The 20388-nt window shown below is 34.8% G+C and overlaps 1 protein-coding gene across 1 annotated transcript in view; it reads left to right on the top strand.

Moving 5' to 3' along the window:
- The window catches only part of B3GLCT (beta 3-glucosyltransferase), a 48774-nt gene extending 28721 nt beyond the window's left edge, over positions 1-20053 (top strand). Inside the window, exons 7-15 of the mRNA XM_010164198.2 lie at positions 1977-2113; positions 3470-3533; positions 8351-8482; positions 9735-9804; positions 13861-13974; positions 16010-16109; positions 17078-17197; positions 17457-17601; positions 19789-20053. Of these exons, the coding sequence (XP_010162500.2) occupies positions 1977-2113; positions 3470-3533; positions 8351-8482; positions 9735-9804; positions 13861-13974; positions 16010-16109; positions 17078-17197; positions 17457-17601; positions 19789-19956 (1050 nt within the window). The 3' untranslated portion in view covers positions 19957-20053. The remainder of the gene's footprint in view (positions 1-1976; positions 2114-3469; positions 3534-8350; positions 8483-9734; positions 9805-13860; positions 13975-16009; positions 16110-17077; positions 17198-17456; positions 17602-19788) is intronic.
- Positions 20054-20388: the final 335 nt, after the last annotated feature.

Here is a 20388-nt window from a genome sequence, read left to right as displayed (position 1 = left end):
GTTAGGACCAAATAGGCTTGAAGATTATTGGCTCAACTCATGCCTTCACTGTGATTTGTGACTTAATATTGCTGGAAATAATATTGTGTGAAAGCCTGAGGAAGGGTGTATGTGTGGGTTTAATTTTCTATGTTTTATAGAGCAAGGAAAGTAAGATTGTTTTTTTTAATCCATAGATTATTTTGGAGTAAAAATTAGCATGCAAAATGAGACTAAGTAAAAATTTTGATTCACTCTGTAGCATAACAGAAGTGGAGGTCCAGAAAAAAATTGTCAGCAGATGTTACTGTCATATTAAAATGTTACTATTTATTAACTATTTCTGAAACAGATTAGTGTGGTTGTGTTGTGAACATTTTGAAGCCTTGAAGGCCCTGAAATAGTCCAAAAATGGTGTGCACAAATGCTTCTAAAGAATTATTTTTATTATTTCAAGGCAATCATCTTTGTGTATAAAAATTAGTATGTTTGCCCATTTTTTTTTTTACCTTCCAATATTTTGCTTGATTTTTAAGCCTTTCAGTGAACAATATTGAATCCTTCCAGTAAAGGAAGGAGAAAACAAGGTCTGTTGTGATTGAAGATATAAATCAAAGGCTGAGTAAGTAGGTAGCAGGTAGCAACTCCTGTGAAGCTGATTAAAGAAAAAGATGGAGAAAAAATCTCCACCCTTACCTTCTCCATATATTGGACAGTGTCAATTTAACTTTGGCTGTTTCCTCAACAGATTTCTGCACAGCTACCTGTCAGCCTCAGGAGGCACATAGAGATTATGGGAGCAAACAAGTTTTCAGCGTTTGTGTTACCTGAAGAAGTCACTAAAAATCAAATATGGCAGGGAGGATGGAAAAAAGAGAATCTTTTGGGAAAAACTAGTCACCCTAACTTTGAATCTATTTTTAGTGATGAACTTGTAAATTTTCAGGAAAAAGAAAAGCCTGACTTACTGTCATAATGCAAAGAAGTCCACACATTAAATATTTACTATAACCATTAAGGTGATTCAGAATACTAATTCATTGTTAGTCTTCATAGGCATGAAAAGCAATTTATATTTTTTGGTTTTTTACATTTTATATATATGTATATATACACACACATAAACATTTTTTTTCCCCTTCATTACAGTCCTTATTCTGCAAAAATTTGGGAGTATAACTTATTTTATAAGTTATATATATGTTATACTCTATCCTAAACAGAAAGATTAAGACAACTGTCAGTAATGTTAAATAAGTGAAATTTAGGTCACTTAAATATTTTCAGATGCAGCAGAGTCAGTAGTAAATTCTTAAACACTGTTATTAAAAACTCATAATACTACTACTGCTTTATTTTTTACTTTACAAATACATACTTGAGACCTTCTTCCTTTAACTGTTTTGAAGATCAAGGTATTCAACATGTATTTGCTTTTTAAGTTCCCTAGTGTAAAAGAGACTAGACAGATGGAAATTCAAAATGTGTGTGTGTGTGTGTGTGTGTGTGTATATATATATATATATATATAAAGTTCCTGAATGCAGTGCTTTTTAGTGTCCTGTCTAATCAATAGTCAGTTGGGGCAGTCAAACACTGGAACAGGTTGCTCAGAGAGATTGTGGAGTGTATTCAGAACATGACTGGACAGAGTCCAGGGCAACCTACTCTGTCTGACCCTGCTTGAGAAGGGGGGTTGGACTAGAGAATCTCAAGAGGCCCCTTCCAACCTCAACCCTTCTGGGATTCCATGCTCTTTTGAACAGGTGAAATCCAGAGCATATGCTGGAGTTTGAAAATACAGTGTGCACCTGAACTCAAGAGAACTGCTTTTAGTTTTATTTCTTACCACATGCATTTTTTGTCTGGATTACTGTCAACAATACGCTTCCCTTGTTTTTGTTTTCAGGTTTGCTTTATTCAGCATGAATGCAGTCGTCATCTTCACTAAAGGGATGCTGTAGATGAACAAAATTGTTTCCTATATTCCTTTACAGGAGTGGTTTTTAGGTAAAGCATTATATGATGAAGAATCTACCATAATTCACCATTATGCCTTTGCTGAAAATCCTACAGTCTTTAAATTTCCAGATTTTGCTGCTGGTTGGGCACTTAGCATTCCACTTGTTAACAAGTAAGAATTGAATTTTTAATCACTTCTTAATTGTTTATTGATAGTAATTAAGAGTGTTGAATTCATGTATTTTTTTCTAGATGCTGATCAGTATTATATTAATGAGTTATGATTTTGTATGGATTAATATTTTCTATAAAAGTTGAAGGTGTGCCTGCAGTGCAGTTGAAGGTCTTACCGCAGGTCATGTAGATATGCAAAATCAAAATTTTAATGTTAAGCTGTCTTTGAATTAAAGCTGCTGATTGCAGTTTAGCTATGACAGACAGCTTGGGATGTACTCATCCAGTGCAGGCTGCCCTCTCATGAATTTGAATTCAGAGTCTGAACTTTTGCTGCTGCCACCTGTATTGCCGGTGTCTGTGCCAATACATGTAAGTCTACTTTAGTTTGAGGATCTAAAGTGTAGCAAGACATTCAACCAGGCACAGTGATGTACAGCTAGCTCTGGGTATGCCTGCATAGACTTGTGCTCACACTTTAAACTTACTCAGAAGATATGCCTTGGATAAAATTCAGTTGCTTCCTTATTCTCTACATTCCAAGCATAATTATTATATAAACACTTAAGAATTAATTAGTAGACAAGGGTACAGAAATAGATTTCTCTTATCATTGCTCTGTGGGTGATGATTTGTTTTGCTTCAGTCTGCCGATCTAAAAGTTAACGTCATATCAGCTAGTTAAGAGTTGCCTAGTACTACTTTTTTAACTAGTTTAATACCATCTTTTGTAATTTTAAAAATACATTCTCTCCCAGACAGCAGTTCTATTCCTGTATCTTAGAGTGACTGCATTGTCCTCTAGAAGTGTTTCTGTCATGCTACAGAGACAACCTAGATGTTTATTTCAGATTAGATGTGTAGTTTTTAAATGAGATCTGAGAAGTTCTTAGATTTCAGAAGTTGAATGCATCTTGCTGTAGCAAATATTGATGTTCATAAGGTGAAGGTGCCTAAATACTGTGCTTTGGAATACAGAAAAAGAGAATATTGTCTGAAGTTTGAGGTGCTGATCAATATTGGGCTTCAAACACACTGCTGCTTTTAAATCTGTTGAGAATGTTATGCCAGACTCTCTATCTACTCCAGATGAAAACTTTCTTCTTGCGCAGCAAGAATGTATCAAAATGTCTGTGCTGAAAACTAATATTAGCATCATCACACTGTACTCAGATAATAAAAATATGAAAAACAAGTATAAGTTGCTTCTTGGGGCAATAAATACGGAAGTGTGATTCCCCCCCCCTTTAAGATGGTCAATAATGCCGTCCAAACTTTGCTGCATACACTAGTGATTGATTTTATTTTCTTTAATATGTTTTTTGAGTAAATTTCTTCATCTTTAATTGTATAGGCTTGCAAAGAAGTTGAAAAGTGAACCACTCAAGTCCGACTTTACAATAGATTTAAAGCATGAGGTAAGCAGTGATGTGATGAAAGAAAAAAATGTCTTATCTATAAATTTGAATGGTGATAAATGATAATGGAAATAACTGATTTTCTTAGAGGTTGCTCAAGAGATTGAATGCAATGGCATGTTTAATTTCTTTCCCTTCCTTTGGAATATTATAATACTATAAAACTATATTTTAGGCATAGAAGAATTCATGAATAAAATTGTGTTCGTTTATGAATACACGCGTGACAGTGAGGTATCTTCTAAGGCTTGCTCTATAAAGAAGGAAAGAGACTTCCAATTCATGAAGTGTAAGCTGACATGATTAGTATCTCAGATATAAGCCATACTTGATCACATTCTAAATCAGACTCTAAGAGCTAAATATGATGGAGTTTGGATTAAATTGTTTGGAAAACCTAACTGTTGTGTGATCAGTCAACTCTGCAACTTGCAGCATGAAAGCATGGATGTCTGTCTGGCTTTCCTTCCCTCCCACCCCGCCCCTGTGGTTTGCAGCAGTTTTAAAAGGTAGCTACTAAGGCTTTCAGAGGATAGGTGAGTTGACTGAAAGGAACATGAGAAGAAAGGAGTGGGGTTATCTGAAAGATGATCAGTGATACCTTTTCTGAAGCTTTTTTATTTTTTTTCTGCCTTCAAAATGTTTGTGCATCTGTCACCAAAGTGAGCTCCTGAAACAGGATGAAAGGGGAGGATGAATCTGGAATAAGCTTGCTGATTTTAACCTGAAATTGAGTTATCTTGAACTCACTTTTATTTTTTAAAACTCTCCTGAAAGTCAGCTATAAATTGTGGTTCCAGCCCAGGAAAAAAACCCACATTACTTAAAACTGTGGCTGCTGTTCCATATCTTTATTCTATAATGGTTATAAACCTCCTCATTTCCAACATAAATCTACAATGTATTTATAGAGTATAAGTTGGTAGCATATTTAAATTAATTTGGTTTTGTGCCAATACTCCTCTTTCATATAGTTTCCCCTCCTTGACTGATATAATTCTCAAAAGCGATTGAACCTCTCTCAGCTTTCATTTTGCTACATGAAACAAGCCAACAAGCTGTTTCTTTCCTCTTGTTAATTTTTCTAAATGCAAGACCTTGGGCTTCACACTGCTAATCTTCTTTCTGAAAGTTGTCTCAAAGTCATTTTTATATTCCTAACATTTCAGTCTACCTCAGCACTTACAAAGCCTCTAAACATAGTGTCATTAAAAGAAATTCATTAGCAGACTTTTTTTTATGTGCCACAGATTGCTTAATGAAAAACAATTGATCATTCGACTGGCAAAATTACTTCTATCCACTTCTTACGCTGTTAGCAGTTCTTTGCATATGTTTCACTTCAGATTTATTGCCACAGATAACCTACTTCAGCCCTGTAGTTATTCTTTCTGCACAGCCTCATGTTTCCCTGGAGACAGTTCCATTCCCCCTCATTTATTTCATAAATTACCATCTTCTTCTTAAATCATTTTTATCTCTACGTCCTCCTCCTGTGATTTAAGATTGACAACAAATCAAAGGATATAATCTGTGATCTTTAATGATTGTGTGTAATGTTTAAATTTATGAAGGATGATAAGTGTTTCAAGAAATGTTGTAGTTTGACAGAGTCCTAATAACATGTGCCTCTAGTCCTTGGTATTTTACTGTTCTCTGGATCAGGTTTGTTTTGGGTTTTTTTCCACCCTACTACTTTCCAAGTCCCTGTTTCTTATATCTGTAACGTTTCTATCACTTTCCATTTGGAAAGCTTATTTTGCAAATATGGCTGATGGTTTTTATCATGCTGCTGCTCATTTGTAGATTGTTTTTTAGACATTTTGTAACTGCATAATATATGGCATATTCCTTTATACTAATTCAAAACTGGAAATGAATAATGGATTTTTTTTGTATATCTAACATTAAGTTTGAACTAAGACTAAGACTATTTTTTGTCTTTTTATTGTAAATTAATTTCTGTTGTTTCAGGAACAGTCTGTCATCCTTTTCTATAACCCAAAATGGCACTCTAACCTCACTTCTGAAATATGATAGCTTCACACCATTCTAAGGCTTTCTGTTGAAGGTTTCATTATTCAGTAGGAAATCTTAGTCCATTATGAACTTTCATAAATAATTCATGTTAAGTTACAATTGTAAAATAGTCTTTGTGCTGCAGGAGCATTGCTTCTTTGTTGGTTCATGTGATAGACATTAATTCTGAATACCTGAATTTTGAACTAATACAATCTTAAAATGTCCTGGAAGTTCTTCAGAAATCCCATCCCTTGCTATTATGTAGTCATCCAACTACAAGGCAGGGTCAAGAACCACTTAGGTCCCGTAATGTGAATATGATGACAAGGCAAAAAGGTAACCTTGGAGGTGTATATGTGTTTATTGGCTGCTCCTTACCTCGAGCATGGATGTTACATGTCATTTCTATACTCCTCCTCTACTCCAAGTGCTATCAACAGTATTTGTCTTGACTGCCACTCATACTTATGTATTTTCTTCCCTATAGAGTAGCCTTTCCCTTTAGTGCTTTTTTCAACTCGTCTGTAATGCTAAGATTATCTGTGTTTTCAGAAGCATTGCTAAAACAGCAAAGAAACAGACCACTTAATAATGGTGAGGCTAAGAGGACTTGCAGACTACAAAACTCATTGTTGTATTGAAAGAACCTGCAGCTGAGTTACAGTGGTTTAGCAAGTCACTATCAGATGAGCAATAGTAGCAACCATGTTTGTACTCGCAGCTCCCAATCATCTGCATCCACTTAATTCCAAGGAAAAACACAGTAATTAAAACTCTTTTCAGTGCAATCAAACTAAATGTTTTTACTTTGCAGTTGAGGTGGTGTAAGAGTGCATGTGTAGTTATGACAACCCAGTTACAATCAGCAACTTGATAAAACGTCATCAGTTAATTGTGTTCTGGAATGTGATTGTACCCCAGCTGTTTGCTATCAAAAATCTTTCAAATCTGAAAGCTTAAGTTTCAGAAATATGTTTGTATTCTTACGCCTGCCCCTAGTCCTAACAGTGCCTGCAACAAACTGGCCTTTTTGTTTTATTCCTTCTAAGTTCTAGAAATGGCTGTGTGCAGATAGTTGGGATTTTCTGGGGATATTGAAACCTAAATGAGAAGGACAGGAAAATAATTATCTGTAACTCACATGTCTGTAACTGGTTTGGTGACTTGGGCTTGTCCAGACCATACTTAATGGCCTTGGTTTGTGCTGAGTTGTCCCTGAACACTGGGGAGAAAGAAGTATTTTTGCCCTCTTAATAACAGCTTAATGATCACATTAGTTGCTAAAAGAAGAGCTGAATTCTGATCCAGAGTGGGGAGTTTAAAGCTAACAGTCCCTAAGTAGAAATAAAACAGTGAAAAGGAGACTAATTTTCATTGGCTTTGGTGTTTGCTGGGTCTGGTCCCATATTCTAGTGAAGCACTTAACTTGTTTTCCATGCAAGAGTCATTGCAATATGTGTAAATAACATGGGAAACAGGATCTAGAACTCAGGACTGATTTTCCTCCCTTGGAGGAGTCCCATTGCCCCTGTGCAGTAGTCAGGCTCTCCTTTGCTACACTGTTGGTTCCGTGAATCTTACTTTTTGCGCAGTAACTCAGTTTCATGAGGTAGCATGGAGAGTCTCTGTCCCAGAATATCTATGGTTTGTTGGTGCAGGAACCCTTTTGAAAACTAGAAGCTGTAACTTCTGACTGAGGCAGAAGCAAACCTGGAACCCAGATCTCCTACATCTTGAGTATATGCTCAAAACACCTCTTGTCCAAAGATGCTTTCACATCTTTGGCCTATCCTCAAGAGAGACTGAGCATTCAGAATTGGGAGTGGATGGCAGTGCAGATGGAAGCTCTGAATCCACATACATTCTGAGATAATATTTTCTGGTTTTTAGCTTTTTGAGAACTTAATTTTGCTCTTACAAGTTTCTGAACAGTTTTATATGAAATTAATTTTATCTTTTAACTAGTCTGAGGTAGGCACCCAACGTAGATATTTCCTGCCTGAATGTTTGGTCTGGCAAAGTTATAAGCAGTGTAAAAGTATTGCAGTAGAAATTTTGGGCAAGTCTAAGTGTTCTTGATGTGTCATAAAGTACAGATTGACATACTATTATTTGTATCTTGAATTGGATGTAAATACAAAGGGTTTTGGGTTTTTAATCTTCTTTAGACATCACTGGTTTGCTTCTTCCTTTTTCCCTGTAAATTTTGGCTGGCTTTTTTTTATTGTTGCATTTAAAATAGATAACAGTCTACTATAGGATAGCTTATCTATTGTGTTATTCTTCATTGTATTTGACAGCTACATCAGAGTATCATGACTGATTTTGAGCTTTTTAAATTGTCACCAGAGAACAGCTGGTGACACATTTTGAAAAGCTGAAAATTGCCAGATAGGATTAAACAGGCCTCACTATTCCAAATTATCAAAATAATTTAAAAAGAGTAACACAATAAGGATTTTTGTTTACTTTAAAAGAAGGTGTAAATATTCACTTTACCACTTCTTACAAAAGTTAAAAATTAATTTTTTGGCATGCTTAAATATATGAAACTAATTGTAATTATATGAAACAAAAAATAGCAAAAATACAGCAAAAAAATTACATCTTGGCTGTAGAAACATGAACAAGAAGTAAGTTATGCAGCTAGTTAATAAACTAAGGCACAAATCCTCTACAGCATCCCATATTTTTCAGTTTTTCTGTTCAGTTTGTCCTTTAATATGATTTCTTTGTATGCCTTGAGAAGTTTTATCCAGTTTCATTACTGATATAAATGTTTTCTATTTTGATAGATTGCCCTGTATATTTGGCAGAAAGGGGAGGGACCACCTCTTACTCCAGTGCCTGAATTCTGCACAGATGATGTGAGCTCATATAAGGTTGATCATTGTGCAACAACATTCAGTAATTTTCTGCCACTTTGTGTAAGTACCATATTTTAAATACTATTTAGGAAAGGTAAAACTCTTACTAAAATGCGTAATATTTGACTGTAAAAGTCTCAAACCTTAAGAAAATATTTTTCAAGAAGTTAAAAAAAAAAAAAGTTTGTTCTGGCATTTATCTGTTTTCAGATATGCTTTCAGCCTTTGTGACATAGGATATTTCCTGGCAAATAAATACTGCATATGCTTTAGTGGGTCTTTCTACCACAGTGTTTGAGCAGCCCATTATCTATAAAGTATTTCTCCTTCTATTTCTATGAGATACTGAAGTACAGATAATCTTTTTTCACAGATGGGACTCTAAAACTTGTTGAAACTAAAGATAAAATGTAATATAGCATTTGGTGCATTAAAATACAACCCATCTCTTCCACCTCTAGGAGAATACATTTAGGATATTATAACTTGGACAGTTACTAGAGGCCAAAAAGTATTCCATGCTTCCAGGAGAGCAAAATTCTAGATGCCAAAAAGGGGAAAAAAATTTAAAAAGATTACATGATTTTATTACAGTTGAGAAAATTCAAGGATTTCTAGTGTGTAGTATTTAAGATATTTTTTCTATGTACAATAGAGTTCAACATGTTCTCATAGTGATTCATTCCAAAGAAATGAAGAAAACAGTCTTTTTCAGATGGATCATTCTTAGCTCAAAAAGTTCTAATACTCTTTCTCTTTTCCTAATGATACGTGATTTAGTTCATGTTAGAATACATCATCAATGGAAAAGTATTTCAGCAATGTTATTTCAAGAATTTTAAATCACTAGTGGCCTTTTTTTTTTTGAGAGAGACAAAAATGTACTTTTTACTGTATTACTAGTACAGTATTCTACTTGATATGCTATACAATGAAAAGGTATTTTCTATTTAGAGTTCAACATGTTCTCATAGTGATTCATTTCAAAGAAATGAAGAAAGTAGTCTTTTTCAGATGGATCATTCTTAACTCAACAAGTTCTAATCTTTCTCTTTTCCTAATGGTATGTGATTTAGTTCATGTTAGAATACTACATCAAGGGAAAAGTATTTCAGCAATGTTATTTCAATAATTTTAAACCACTAGTGACCTTTTTTTTTTGAGAGACAAAAATGTACTTTCTACTGTATTACTAGTACAGTTTTCTACTTGATATGCTATACAATGAAAAGGTGTTTTCTATTTTATTAAATGCATGGACATGCATATCCTATAAAATGTTACAAAATCCTTTTTTGTTCTGTTCATATAGGGGGAGCCAGTGAAAAAGGAAGATGTCTTTGTTGCTGTAAAAACATGTAGGAAATTTCATGGAGACAGAAGTAAGTTGTTGGTTAGTCAAGGTAGTAGTTCTATGCAACATGATTTATGAAATTAATTTTTAAAAACCAAGGCTGATGTATGCTGTCTGTGTAGCTCTTGGGACTAAATGTTTGCAAAATCCACTGGGAAACATGAAGGCTTCAGAATTGTAAACAGCTTATTCTTTAGGTAGAATTTTTTTTCTATTCAGAGTTCTTCAGGAGTGCTGTGAAATGTTTAAGACAAAGTTGTGGTCGTTTGATGTTTCATCATTAGTAGTTGGTTGGTAAAAATCTTGAAAATGAATATCTAAATTAAAAATATTCATAAAGTTAGCGCGTGTTGTTGAAAATTGGAGCTGTTGCAATGTTAATTAATATAGCAGCTATTAATATCTTTCAGTGTATTTCCCCCAGATAATTGGTTGAGTTCTGTTCCCTGTACGAGGCAATTGTGCAGCTGTACGGTGGCTGATACAGAAATTTGAACAAGCTGAAAGCTTTTTCCCTTCCCTCCTTCCTTTTGTCCTGCCCTCCCCTCCAGTAAAATACTGAGCAGCTTATGCTGTCATATTGCTTCTGTCTGTTGTCACCCTATGCAATTGGATGTGCACAGTTGCTTTATAATGCTTGGAATGGGAAGTTTTGTCTCTTGTAGAAATCTGGTTATCTGTAGTGCTTTGTCCAAGCCATGGCCTAGATCAGGAGTCTCCCAAGTGTGCAACACTATAGCATGTTTCATCTGGCAGTTGTAGTGTTATGCAAGTAATGATAGTCACCATGAAAATACAACTGTGATACCCATGGCAAAATAACAGACAAAAAAAACTAGCTCAGCCCAACAAAATATAGCCAGTGAGTATTAACTTCCTTCTTAGAGGGACAGAAAATAAAGGTACAGAGAGACATTCAGCTTCAGCTAATACATGGTAAGGCTCAGTTAAGTTGAGGTAGATCCAGTGTCTACAAAACTTGGAAGGAAAAATTCCAAATCCACTGATTTAACAAAAGACACACTACCTACTTGACATGATCTACCAGCCCCTTACAGTTTACTTCTTGTTAATAAAGAAATTCAGGAATGGATTTATTTCCAGGAATTTACTTGTGTGCCCTTGAATACTCCAGGTATATAATATTGTCACTATTAGGCTTAGTTTCTTCATAAGCTTAATTTAAAGTTTTATTACTGGAAAAAAAAATGAAGTAATGGCTAGTAGTACTAAATTTTTTGTGAGTTTTGCTGCATCTGTTGTCAGAGGACAGGATAAAGATAAAAGCTCTTTTCTTACCTAAATCCCCCTTTGCTAATCCATTAAAAACTGTAAGTTCTGTCACTTCTAGATTTAGACTTATTTTTTCTTCAAAGTAAGATTTATGGAAATTTTTTCTTAATGTTACTGTACTTGATGGAGGCACTTTTCTAGTATTTCAACTACCTAATTATTAGGCTATCTTTAAAGTAGCTTTAGACAAAACAAAATTGACTGTCCTGTAACTGGAGTTCACTGAAGAGTTCTCCTCTCTGGATCCATGTTTATTTCCTTACATCAAAATGAAAACCTAGAAAGTTGGAAAAGAACATAAGGCTTAAAAAATACAGTGTAAACATCCTTCAAGAAACATCTCTTGAAGACTGAGGAAAATTCTTGAACTTTCCTCACAGCTTCCAGTGTTGTGCAATAGAGGAGAATCTTACTCAAGATTTTGAAAGATTAATGGATGCTAGCTTCAGAGAGCTCCTTTTACCTGGTAAGTCATTTTTTTATTGTATGCCAAAAACTACATTAGTGCAACATTAAGGCTTGGAATTGGATGTGCAGAAGCAGCTAGATTTTACTTCAGAATTTACTTCAGGTACAACTCTCCTTCTTAGACACGCTCTATGTGTTTATGTAAAACTTTCAAGACTGCGAACATGTGTCAAGGTTCTAGAAATAGCACAAAAAAATGTAAAGGGCTTAGAGCTGACCTTCTGTAAGTATCTCTGTAGTGCGGTATTAAAATTTCTTTGTGATCACAAGTATTAATGCATAGTGATAAATATTTGCATCAATAGCTAGTCAGAAATTTCAAATAGTTGTTCTTTCTTTGGAATATACGGGTTGTTAGAAATTGCAAAGTATTGTGGGATTCAGTTTACAATAAACATAAGTCTGGATGGTGACACTTCCATCAAAACAAGCAAGGAAAAGAGAAAAACACTTTAGCTAGTAGCCCCCTTGTTAGACCACTTAACTGAAGTGAGACTCGGATCCTTCCTTTAGTGAACTTTTTTCATTTATACAAAAAAGGGTGACTTCACTGAAGAAATTGAGAGGCTCAGTCCATAATAGCAAATAGCTCTGTATGTTAAAGCATCCTACTGAGGTTGAGGTCCTTGGTTGGAGAAAGGTGAAACAGTCTTTACAAGCACGTCTCTTCTGCCAGGTGAAGGTTGGAAGCATTTTGTGTATCTGTGACATTTCTGTATTGGAACCTTTCTGAAATCTTTCTGGTTTTGTTTTTCCGAGAAACACTTTTAAAATAGAACTTTCCACAAAACAAGAAAATAATTTCCTGCCTACTTTTTTTTTTTATTCTATTCTATGCATTGTCTGTCAATTAATGCATGATTATGCAGTTGTTATAGGATGTAATATGACTTTTTAGTACATAGCAGGTAGAGTTAATGTAGCGTGAAATTCTTGTCTTTGTGTTTCAATACTCCACTGTCACGAACATATTTTTGTACATAATTGCCTTTGAATTTTTTAATGCAAAAATTTGAGAGCAGTTTTAAGTGTCTAAAGCTTTTAAAAGCAGTTTTGTCCATTGTACAATGCTACAGAAGTAGTATTTTTTCAAAATACGAAAGCCTTTCCATTAGCACATTGAGTTCTTATTACTCTATCCTAATAGTCACACCTCAGTTAATTTTTGTCTTCTAGAACTGACTATTGGTTAACCAAGAATATTAAATCCTACAAGTCTCTGTGTGATCAGAGTAGAGGAAAGTGAGCAAGTAGGTAGGCAGCAAACGTCAAATTAGGTGATGTGTGATTCCAGCACGGGGCTAAAATGGGTTGTTCACAAGCATCAGAGTTACATAGCAGCAGTGGGAAGGCATGTAAATACTTCCTCCGTTTAAAGAGCTGGCTACAACTGATGAGACCTACTGGGTAGTGTCAACATAAAGCGGACAGTGCACAATGTTTCAGAGTAGTTCTTCATCTAAGTTCTGACCATTTAATTTTTTAAATGGAAAAAATAATTTATTTTAATCTCATTCTCTTCCAAACACCCTGCAGGTGTTTGACTTTTTTTGTGTTACCCATGATTTATTCACTTCTGGATGCAGTTTAAATATTTGTAGCATTATTATTAGAATTTTGTATGATCAGTTTAAAATGTTTATGTCAAATGGCAAACTAATAAGAAAAGACAATGCTTCTCTGGTGGGGAAGCATTAAGCAGTCCTCCTTGAAAAGAATCTCCGTGGGATAAAATTTGGTTCGATGATACTAATAAATGTCCTTCTGTGAGCATGTCTCCAGCGACAGGTGGTTTTGAACATGATGTTGGTGTCAGATAAGATGCGTATAACACAAGTGTAGTTTTTCAAAGGGTGAATTAGGTCTGTTTCTGATTCAGAATATTTTGCATGCTGTACAGTTTTTAAAATGCAACAGTTTCAGTACTGGAAGAATGATTGATCTGTGATAGTGTTGATGCCGATGTGTGCTATAAAGGCTACCATAGCGAGTATAAAAGTAGTGAATTCCATACTTGGGTTAGCATAAATGTAAATGTCACAGGTTTCAATGTAATATAAATGAAACTATAGTTGTATTTTAAAAGGAAATTTATTACTGTAAAAATAAAACTGCCCTGACTAGCTTTCATAAAAATGTAAAATTGTTTCTCTGCAAATATTGTAGGTGTGAATGAACATTTAGAACCATGATGCTGTATTTGAAACAGCTTTTTCATTACCATGTAAAGGAATATGTCAGTTAACAAGATGCATAAATATTTTGATTAAGTACTTATTTTAATCACGTTACTTATGTTTCAATGTCAATAATTGTTTTGCAGTACCAGTTGTAAAGCAGACTTGGGAAAGAGAAGCTGCCCTTATTGAGTACTACAGTGATTATGCAGACATCTCCATTCCTACTGTAGATTTAGGCATACCTAATACTGACAGAGGTGAGCTATTGACTGTTGTCGTCACTTTTGTGCAAATAATTGTCTAAAGATGGTAAATTCTATGCATGGTACCTGTACTTCATGTATGGTATATAATGTTAGAAATTCTGTATTACTACAGCACATTTGTGCAGCCTAAACTAAAAGAGTGCTTTTGCCACACAGGAAATGGATGGAGAGTACAATTCATCCCTATAGGTAGAATGTTATTTTTTAGTAGAAACCTAAATACTGTGAGTATGAAAGCATGGTGCATGGATAGACTCAAGAGACAAAAATTGGTGTTATTACTCTGGGTAAGAGTAATAACTCTTGAGTTATTGACAGTCTTTAGTAAGATTTGTCAGTGGTAGTAGAGGTCATATATTTATGTCAAAAGACCTCAAGACAGTGCCAGCTGGTTACTGAGCATAAACTACTTGCCATAAGGTGTTCAAGTATTATGTGCTTGTGCCTAGTATGCCTTGATTTAAGCACAAAAACTAAATGTTGAGATTAGAAGATCTTCTTTTGACAAATAATGTGGTTTTGAAGTAGTTTACTTTGTATTTCAATAGAAAAGAGGCTATGGATATGATGGCTTCCATGAGTTTATTAATTTTAGAGCTTTTTCTTTCATTTGATCTATTGTTCTTAGGCTTATATTCCCTCCTACAGGCTATTACGCACCTTCTGAATTAGAGGTATCCAAGCTGTGGCATATTAACTGTATCTGTCCCACTAGGTCAGTGGTTCTGATCTCTGGCTTATTTCCAGCTGTCCTTTTTTTTATTATTATTTTTTGGCCTCCACAGTGTCTATTAGAGGCAGAGAGAATTTCCATGTACACAGGTACAGTGTAGTGTGACATGTGCAACTAGTGAGTGTTTTCCAGAGGCAGCAGACCTGGTGGGTGTGTGTGGATGATCTGTAGGAGCCGTGCCCAGTAGTTCTAGTCACACCAGGGGGAAGGGACCTTCCACGTTTGGCCTTTGAGCATTGCTGTGGGGAGCATTGGGACTTCCAGGCTGCTGGCATTCTAAACTAAACAAATTGTGCTGAGTTTACTCTAATACTGTTTTTGTCCATCTTTTGTCATGGAATGTCTGTGATTCTGTAATATGGTATAGAAATCTTGGAGTGTATTTTTTAAATGTTTATATATCAGTCTGCATTAAGTTCATGGTTTCACAAAATCAGCAAAGCCAAGATTTCCTTCATTTCTTAAGCTGAGTGTTACTGAATTTTCTCAAAAAATATTTTAACTGGAAGTAGCTCCAAATATAGTATCCTATCCTTATTTTTAATTCTTGTTTAGTAATTGTAATAATGATAGCACTAATTGCTTTAGACAATCAAGTGTAATAAATAAAGACTGTTTGCAAATAGATTTTTCCAAGATCTATAAAAGATTTAGTAGAGTCTGAAACTTCCTGTTTCTCTTGTCCTGCTCATTCTGAACAAGGATGTTTCGCTTCTCAACTTGTAGTAAAGGGTGTTTTTACTCACAACTTTGTTACACTCTTGTGATAAATGTTAAGACCTTCCTCCAAGGAAGTCATCAGGACCTGAATGGCTGGTTATGGCTACGGCAGATTAATGTAGACTTAAATATTTACAGGCAAGCAATGGATCTGCCTGATGCATCACAAAATACTATGAAGATACCTTGGTGTATTTTGCAGAATATGTTTCTGTCATAGTCTCCCCATTTTACAGTTTTGGAAATTTAAGAGTAGCAGTTTACCAGGTATTGTCCAACAGCTTAATAGGATAACTGGAATATAGCTTGTTTTTCAGATTTCCATAATTCAAAGAATGTCCATACTTCAGCATGCTTCAAAAGTATGTTCCTGCATGGAAAACAATAATTAAGTTGGAACAATTTGTACAAATATTATTCAGCACAATGAAGGAACTTGCATATCAAATATTTTACTAGTAATTTCCAAAATGTTTTGCATAGTGCTGTAAAATATTTAATTAATGAATAATTGTTTATTACAAGATTTCATTTTCTTAAAATTTACATATCCTGTTATTTCTCTTCCTTTAGGTCACTGTGGGAAAACTTTTGCCATTTTGGAAAGGTTTTTGAACCATAGCTCCCCCAGAACTCCTTGGTTAGTCATAGTGGATGATGACACACTGATAAGGTATACATTGCAATATGTCAGGAATTGCTGCTGTTCATGTCAATAGGAGTTTTGGCTGTATTCATCTCTTCTTCTGTTTTTAAGAGATACAGCTATTTTATTAATGTAGATTTATATTCCTTCAAGTTTCCTTCAGCATTCATTGACTGATATTAAAAGCAATGTAATCTTGTAACTTTATAAAAACTATGCATATTAGTGTTGTTAGGTAATCAGACAGTCTGAATATGATTACAAATTGTCACACGTTGTGATTCTTCAGTGTAGGCATGTCAGAGCTGACTGGTTTTAGTCATTTGCTCATATACGTTCTAAGATGTATTCCTCACATAAATGTGCCAGAAGAAAGGTTCAGTAAGCTAAGGTCAGTTGTCAAAGACACCCAGAATGGTATCCAGGGATTTGCCTTTGTTGGAAAATTAGATCCCATGACATGAAAGCTAACACTGCAGTATAAGCAAAATAAGGCAGAATGATCAGCCGTCAGGATCACATGGTCATGAACATAAGCATAAGTGGTTCAAGATAATACTTTACATTAAGTGATATGAAAGAAGAAGAATTTGGAAGAGGCTATAACTGTAGATAAAGCAGTATTCATATAACTAAGTCTACCTTTTTGTTTTTCAATTCCTTGGGAGAAAAGATCTTGCCATTGTCTGGAAATAATGATTTCATATTTTCTTTGAGATAAGACCCAGTTTTGATGAGAAACTGCTTGCTTCTTTAGAAAAATACTTTAAAGCTAATTGATTCATCATTTGACCAAATTCAGTGATCGTATCTCATAGTAGATAACCCATCATAAATTTCTGTTTAAAAGTTTGTATCTCTGTTTTTTGTAGAATTTTGGAATTTCTCCTGTGATTTTTGTGCTATTTACTAGAATGCCATTTAGGCTAACAATGTCTGTTTCAAAATGAATGTCCTCATGATTTAATATTTTTTAATGGATTTTCATATTATAGTATCTTCAGGCTCCGAAAATTGCTCAGCTGCTATGACCCAAATGAACCAGTGTTTCTTGGAGAGCGTTATGGTTACGGCTTGGGAACAGGAGGATATAGTTATATCACTGGCGGCGGAGGGTAATTTATTTAAACTCCTACTGAGATCTACATCAGTCTCTGGTTTGAATGCAAATGTTTTGAATTACAACACAAAGCAGTTGCAACAAACAGTGATGTTTCCTAGTCCAATTAAATTGTAATGGTGCTCAAAGACCCAAATGTCCTAAGTAGTAGTTGTACCAGAGGGCTATGTGTTGCCTTGTTTAGTAATATTTATTAATTACAGTCATTTGGCTTCTCTAGTCGTTATTGTCTTTTGTTTATTTTCTTTTTTCAGGATGGTTTTCAGCAGAACAGCTGTTCAGAAACTACTTGCTAGTAAATGCCGGTGTTACAGCATGGACGCACCTGATGATATGGTCCTTGGGATGTGTTTCAGTGGCTTAGGAATCCCTATAACACATAGTCCACTTTTCCATCAGGTCAGAGAGCTCTTTTTTTTCTAGTACTTTAAAATATATTTAATTCTTTTAAGTATATACATAAAACAGGACTCATAAATATTGCAAACTAAATCAATGTGTAATAACAATAACTAAGATGCTGCTGCTATACCCTGTTTCTTTCCAGAACAAGTTTGATCAAGCAAATAACAATATTCTCAAAGCATGGATTACTACAGTGCTTTAACAGTTTATAAGATATATCAGCTACCTTGAGACTACATTTTCTAAAAAATGCATTTAAAAAAAAAATGAAGTCAGAGGTGGGAACTTTGAAAAACAAGTGGAATGAGGAACCACATGCTTTGAATATTGGTGATATGTCCTCTAAGAAAAGGAAAAAAACCCCACACTACCATACTTTTTTCTTCAGGTATTGGAGAACTGACTGTGAAATTCTTCAGTAAATTTGTCTTCTCTACTGACCCAATATTTCTATTAATTCAGTGTAATTAAAACATAATTATCTTGTGACTGTATTCTCCAGTTTGGGAGAAGGAGGTTGGGATAGATCTGAATCTTGTTTCTGTCTTCTGGAATATTTAACAATTAACTGTAGTGTCACAGTGGAAAGCACGATGCCTTGAGTCCCAGAGAGATTTGCTGCTTCATAAACCAAATGAACACTTTACCTTCCTCCCATGGCATTAAAGAGAAGAAGCACTTATTTCCCAAACGGTGCCCAACTTTTTTAAAAATCAGCACGTAAATCAGTGTAGTGTTCGATGTTTGCCACCTATTACTCTAGTTTAAAAACTGAGAAGACCTGTGTAGCTGATATGAACTGAGGTTAAGATAATAGGCTACTTCAAAATTAGTAAATTGCCATGTAATTCAAAGCAGCTGTCAGTGGTGGGGGTTGCTATTTAAATTATCAGGTTTTCCTATATTAAGATTTTCTTTCTGATTATGTTTACTCTTTAGAGAAATGGGAAGACTGAGAACGCACTACTCAGTATTTTAATTCCTTGTCCATATAAAAAAACATATCTGTTTATTTTCCTGTTTTTGAAACCTAACTGTTTTTTAAAGTTTTGGGTTTGGGTTTTTTTTGTTTGTTTGTTTTTTCAAAAGTCTTGAGGGAGATGGGCTCCCCCTTGATTTCTCCAGTGGATTTTTTAAAAACTAAGCACTCTGTGGTTTAAATATCAAAATAAATTCTAAAAACCCCATCAACAACACATATTTAATTTCTTAATGTCAAATTCTGTTGCCTGATTTTATGACTGGAGTGTATGCGGAACTGCATGAAGAATGCAGCATGTAGAATTCATTAGTACTGCTATAAGTAGGTGAAGTGTGCAGTATTAAATCAGTTCCTAGCTTAGGCGTCAAATCCGTGATTCAGTATCCAAATGACTCAATTTTCTTCTTGTGTTTTACAAAAAAAAAGTGTGTGCCTTTCATGCATTTCTCCTTACAAAAACTCTGTTTACAATGGCAAAATCTACTTATTTTACCAGGGACCACTACAAGGAGGGCTTTTTTATATACTGATGCACTTACATGCTATTAAACTGTCAGAGGAAATGAAACATGTTTGGTGCATTAAGTAGTCAGCTGCATCATGTGGCTGTGCTGTAATTCTGTCTCTTTTGATAGAACCTGATAAAGAATAACTGCACTTTTCCAGCACCACGATATTTCCTGTGTCTGGTAACCTTTCCCCATCATAAAACTTCACGTAGTTCAGCTGCTTATGGCCTTTTTAGAATCCTGCAGTCACATTGACAGTGCTGGCAACTTTTATTAAGAGGAGGAGCAAGAGAATATTGCTTAAAGTCATTTTGTCATTATTGAATGATAATGATTATATATACATAATATATATAGGGCTGTATATTTTAAAAGATGCAATACAAATTACACTTTTTATCACTTGCTTTCATAGATGATGACCATTTCATGCTCATAAATAGGGCATATTTAATATTAGTGTACATTATAGCATGATGACTGCAGCGTGAGTTGAAGATCTAAAGTAAAAACTATGAATTGATTTTTAATAGAATGATGTAAAAACTGCTTTGTTATCATCTTGTATATCTTGTCTATGCCACGTTGCTTTGTTGTGATACAGAGGCCGTTGAACAGTGATGCTTTCTTGTTCTGGAATTATCCTTCATCACTGAGAATTAGTGGTTTTGGTTTATTCTTACATCTTAGGCAAGGCCAATGGACTACCCAAAAGGCTACCTTTCTCACCAAATTCCAGTATCATTTCACAAGCATTGGAATATTGATCCAGTGAAGGTGTATTTCACATGGCTGGCACCAAACACAGAAGAGTCACTTAATGGAAAGAAAGTTGAGTACAGCAGAGAGGATTTATAAGCAGTAGAAGAATGTAAGTGTTGATTAATGTACTGTAGATGAAAGACAGTCACTACTGTGATTTTTGTGGTGTTCTCACGTTGTTCATCTGTTTGTGACATAGAAGACAGTGTTTTGTTCCTGTTTGTTACGTTCCTTCAGAGCAATAGAAGATGACACCTAATTGACTTTTGGATTCTTTTGTTACACTTGGTTCCTTTTTGAAATGTTTTTGGGCTTTGTACCAATGAACTTGACACACATTTAAAATGTCTCATACAACTTTATCTGTGTTCAGATTTGGACTTTGACTCAGCATCAATTTGCATTTCCTTCCTTTGTTCTCTCAAAAGCTGAAGTGATGTATTTGGGAGCCAATGATGTGTTGAACATCATCTCTCATTGACCTACAGAAACCAGTTCTCTAAACTGTTCTGGAACAGGTTCTTGGTA

Source organism: Antrostomus carolinensis, unplaced genomic scaffold (assembly GCF_000700745.2).
Source record: "Antrostomus carolinensis isolate BGI_N321 unplaced genomic scaffold, ASM70074v2 scaffold13340, whole genome shotgun sequence".
Lineage (NCBI taxonomy): Eukaryota > Metazoa > Chordata > Aves > Caprimulgiformes > Caprimulgidae > Antrostomus > Antrostomus carolinensis.
Note: the sequence above shows the minus strand (reverse complement) of the source record. Positions and strands in the feature narration are given on the sequence as shown.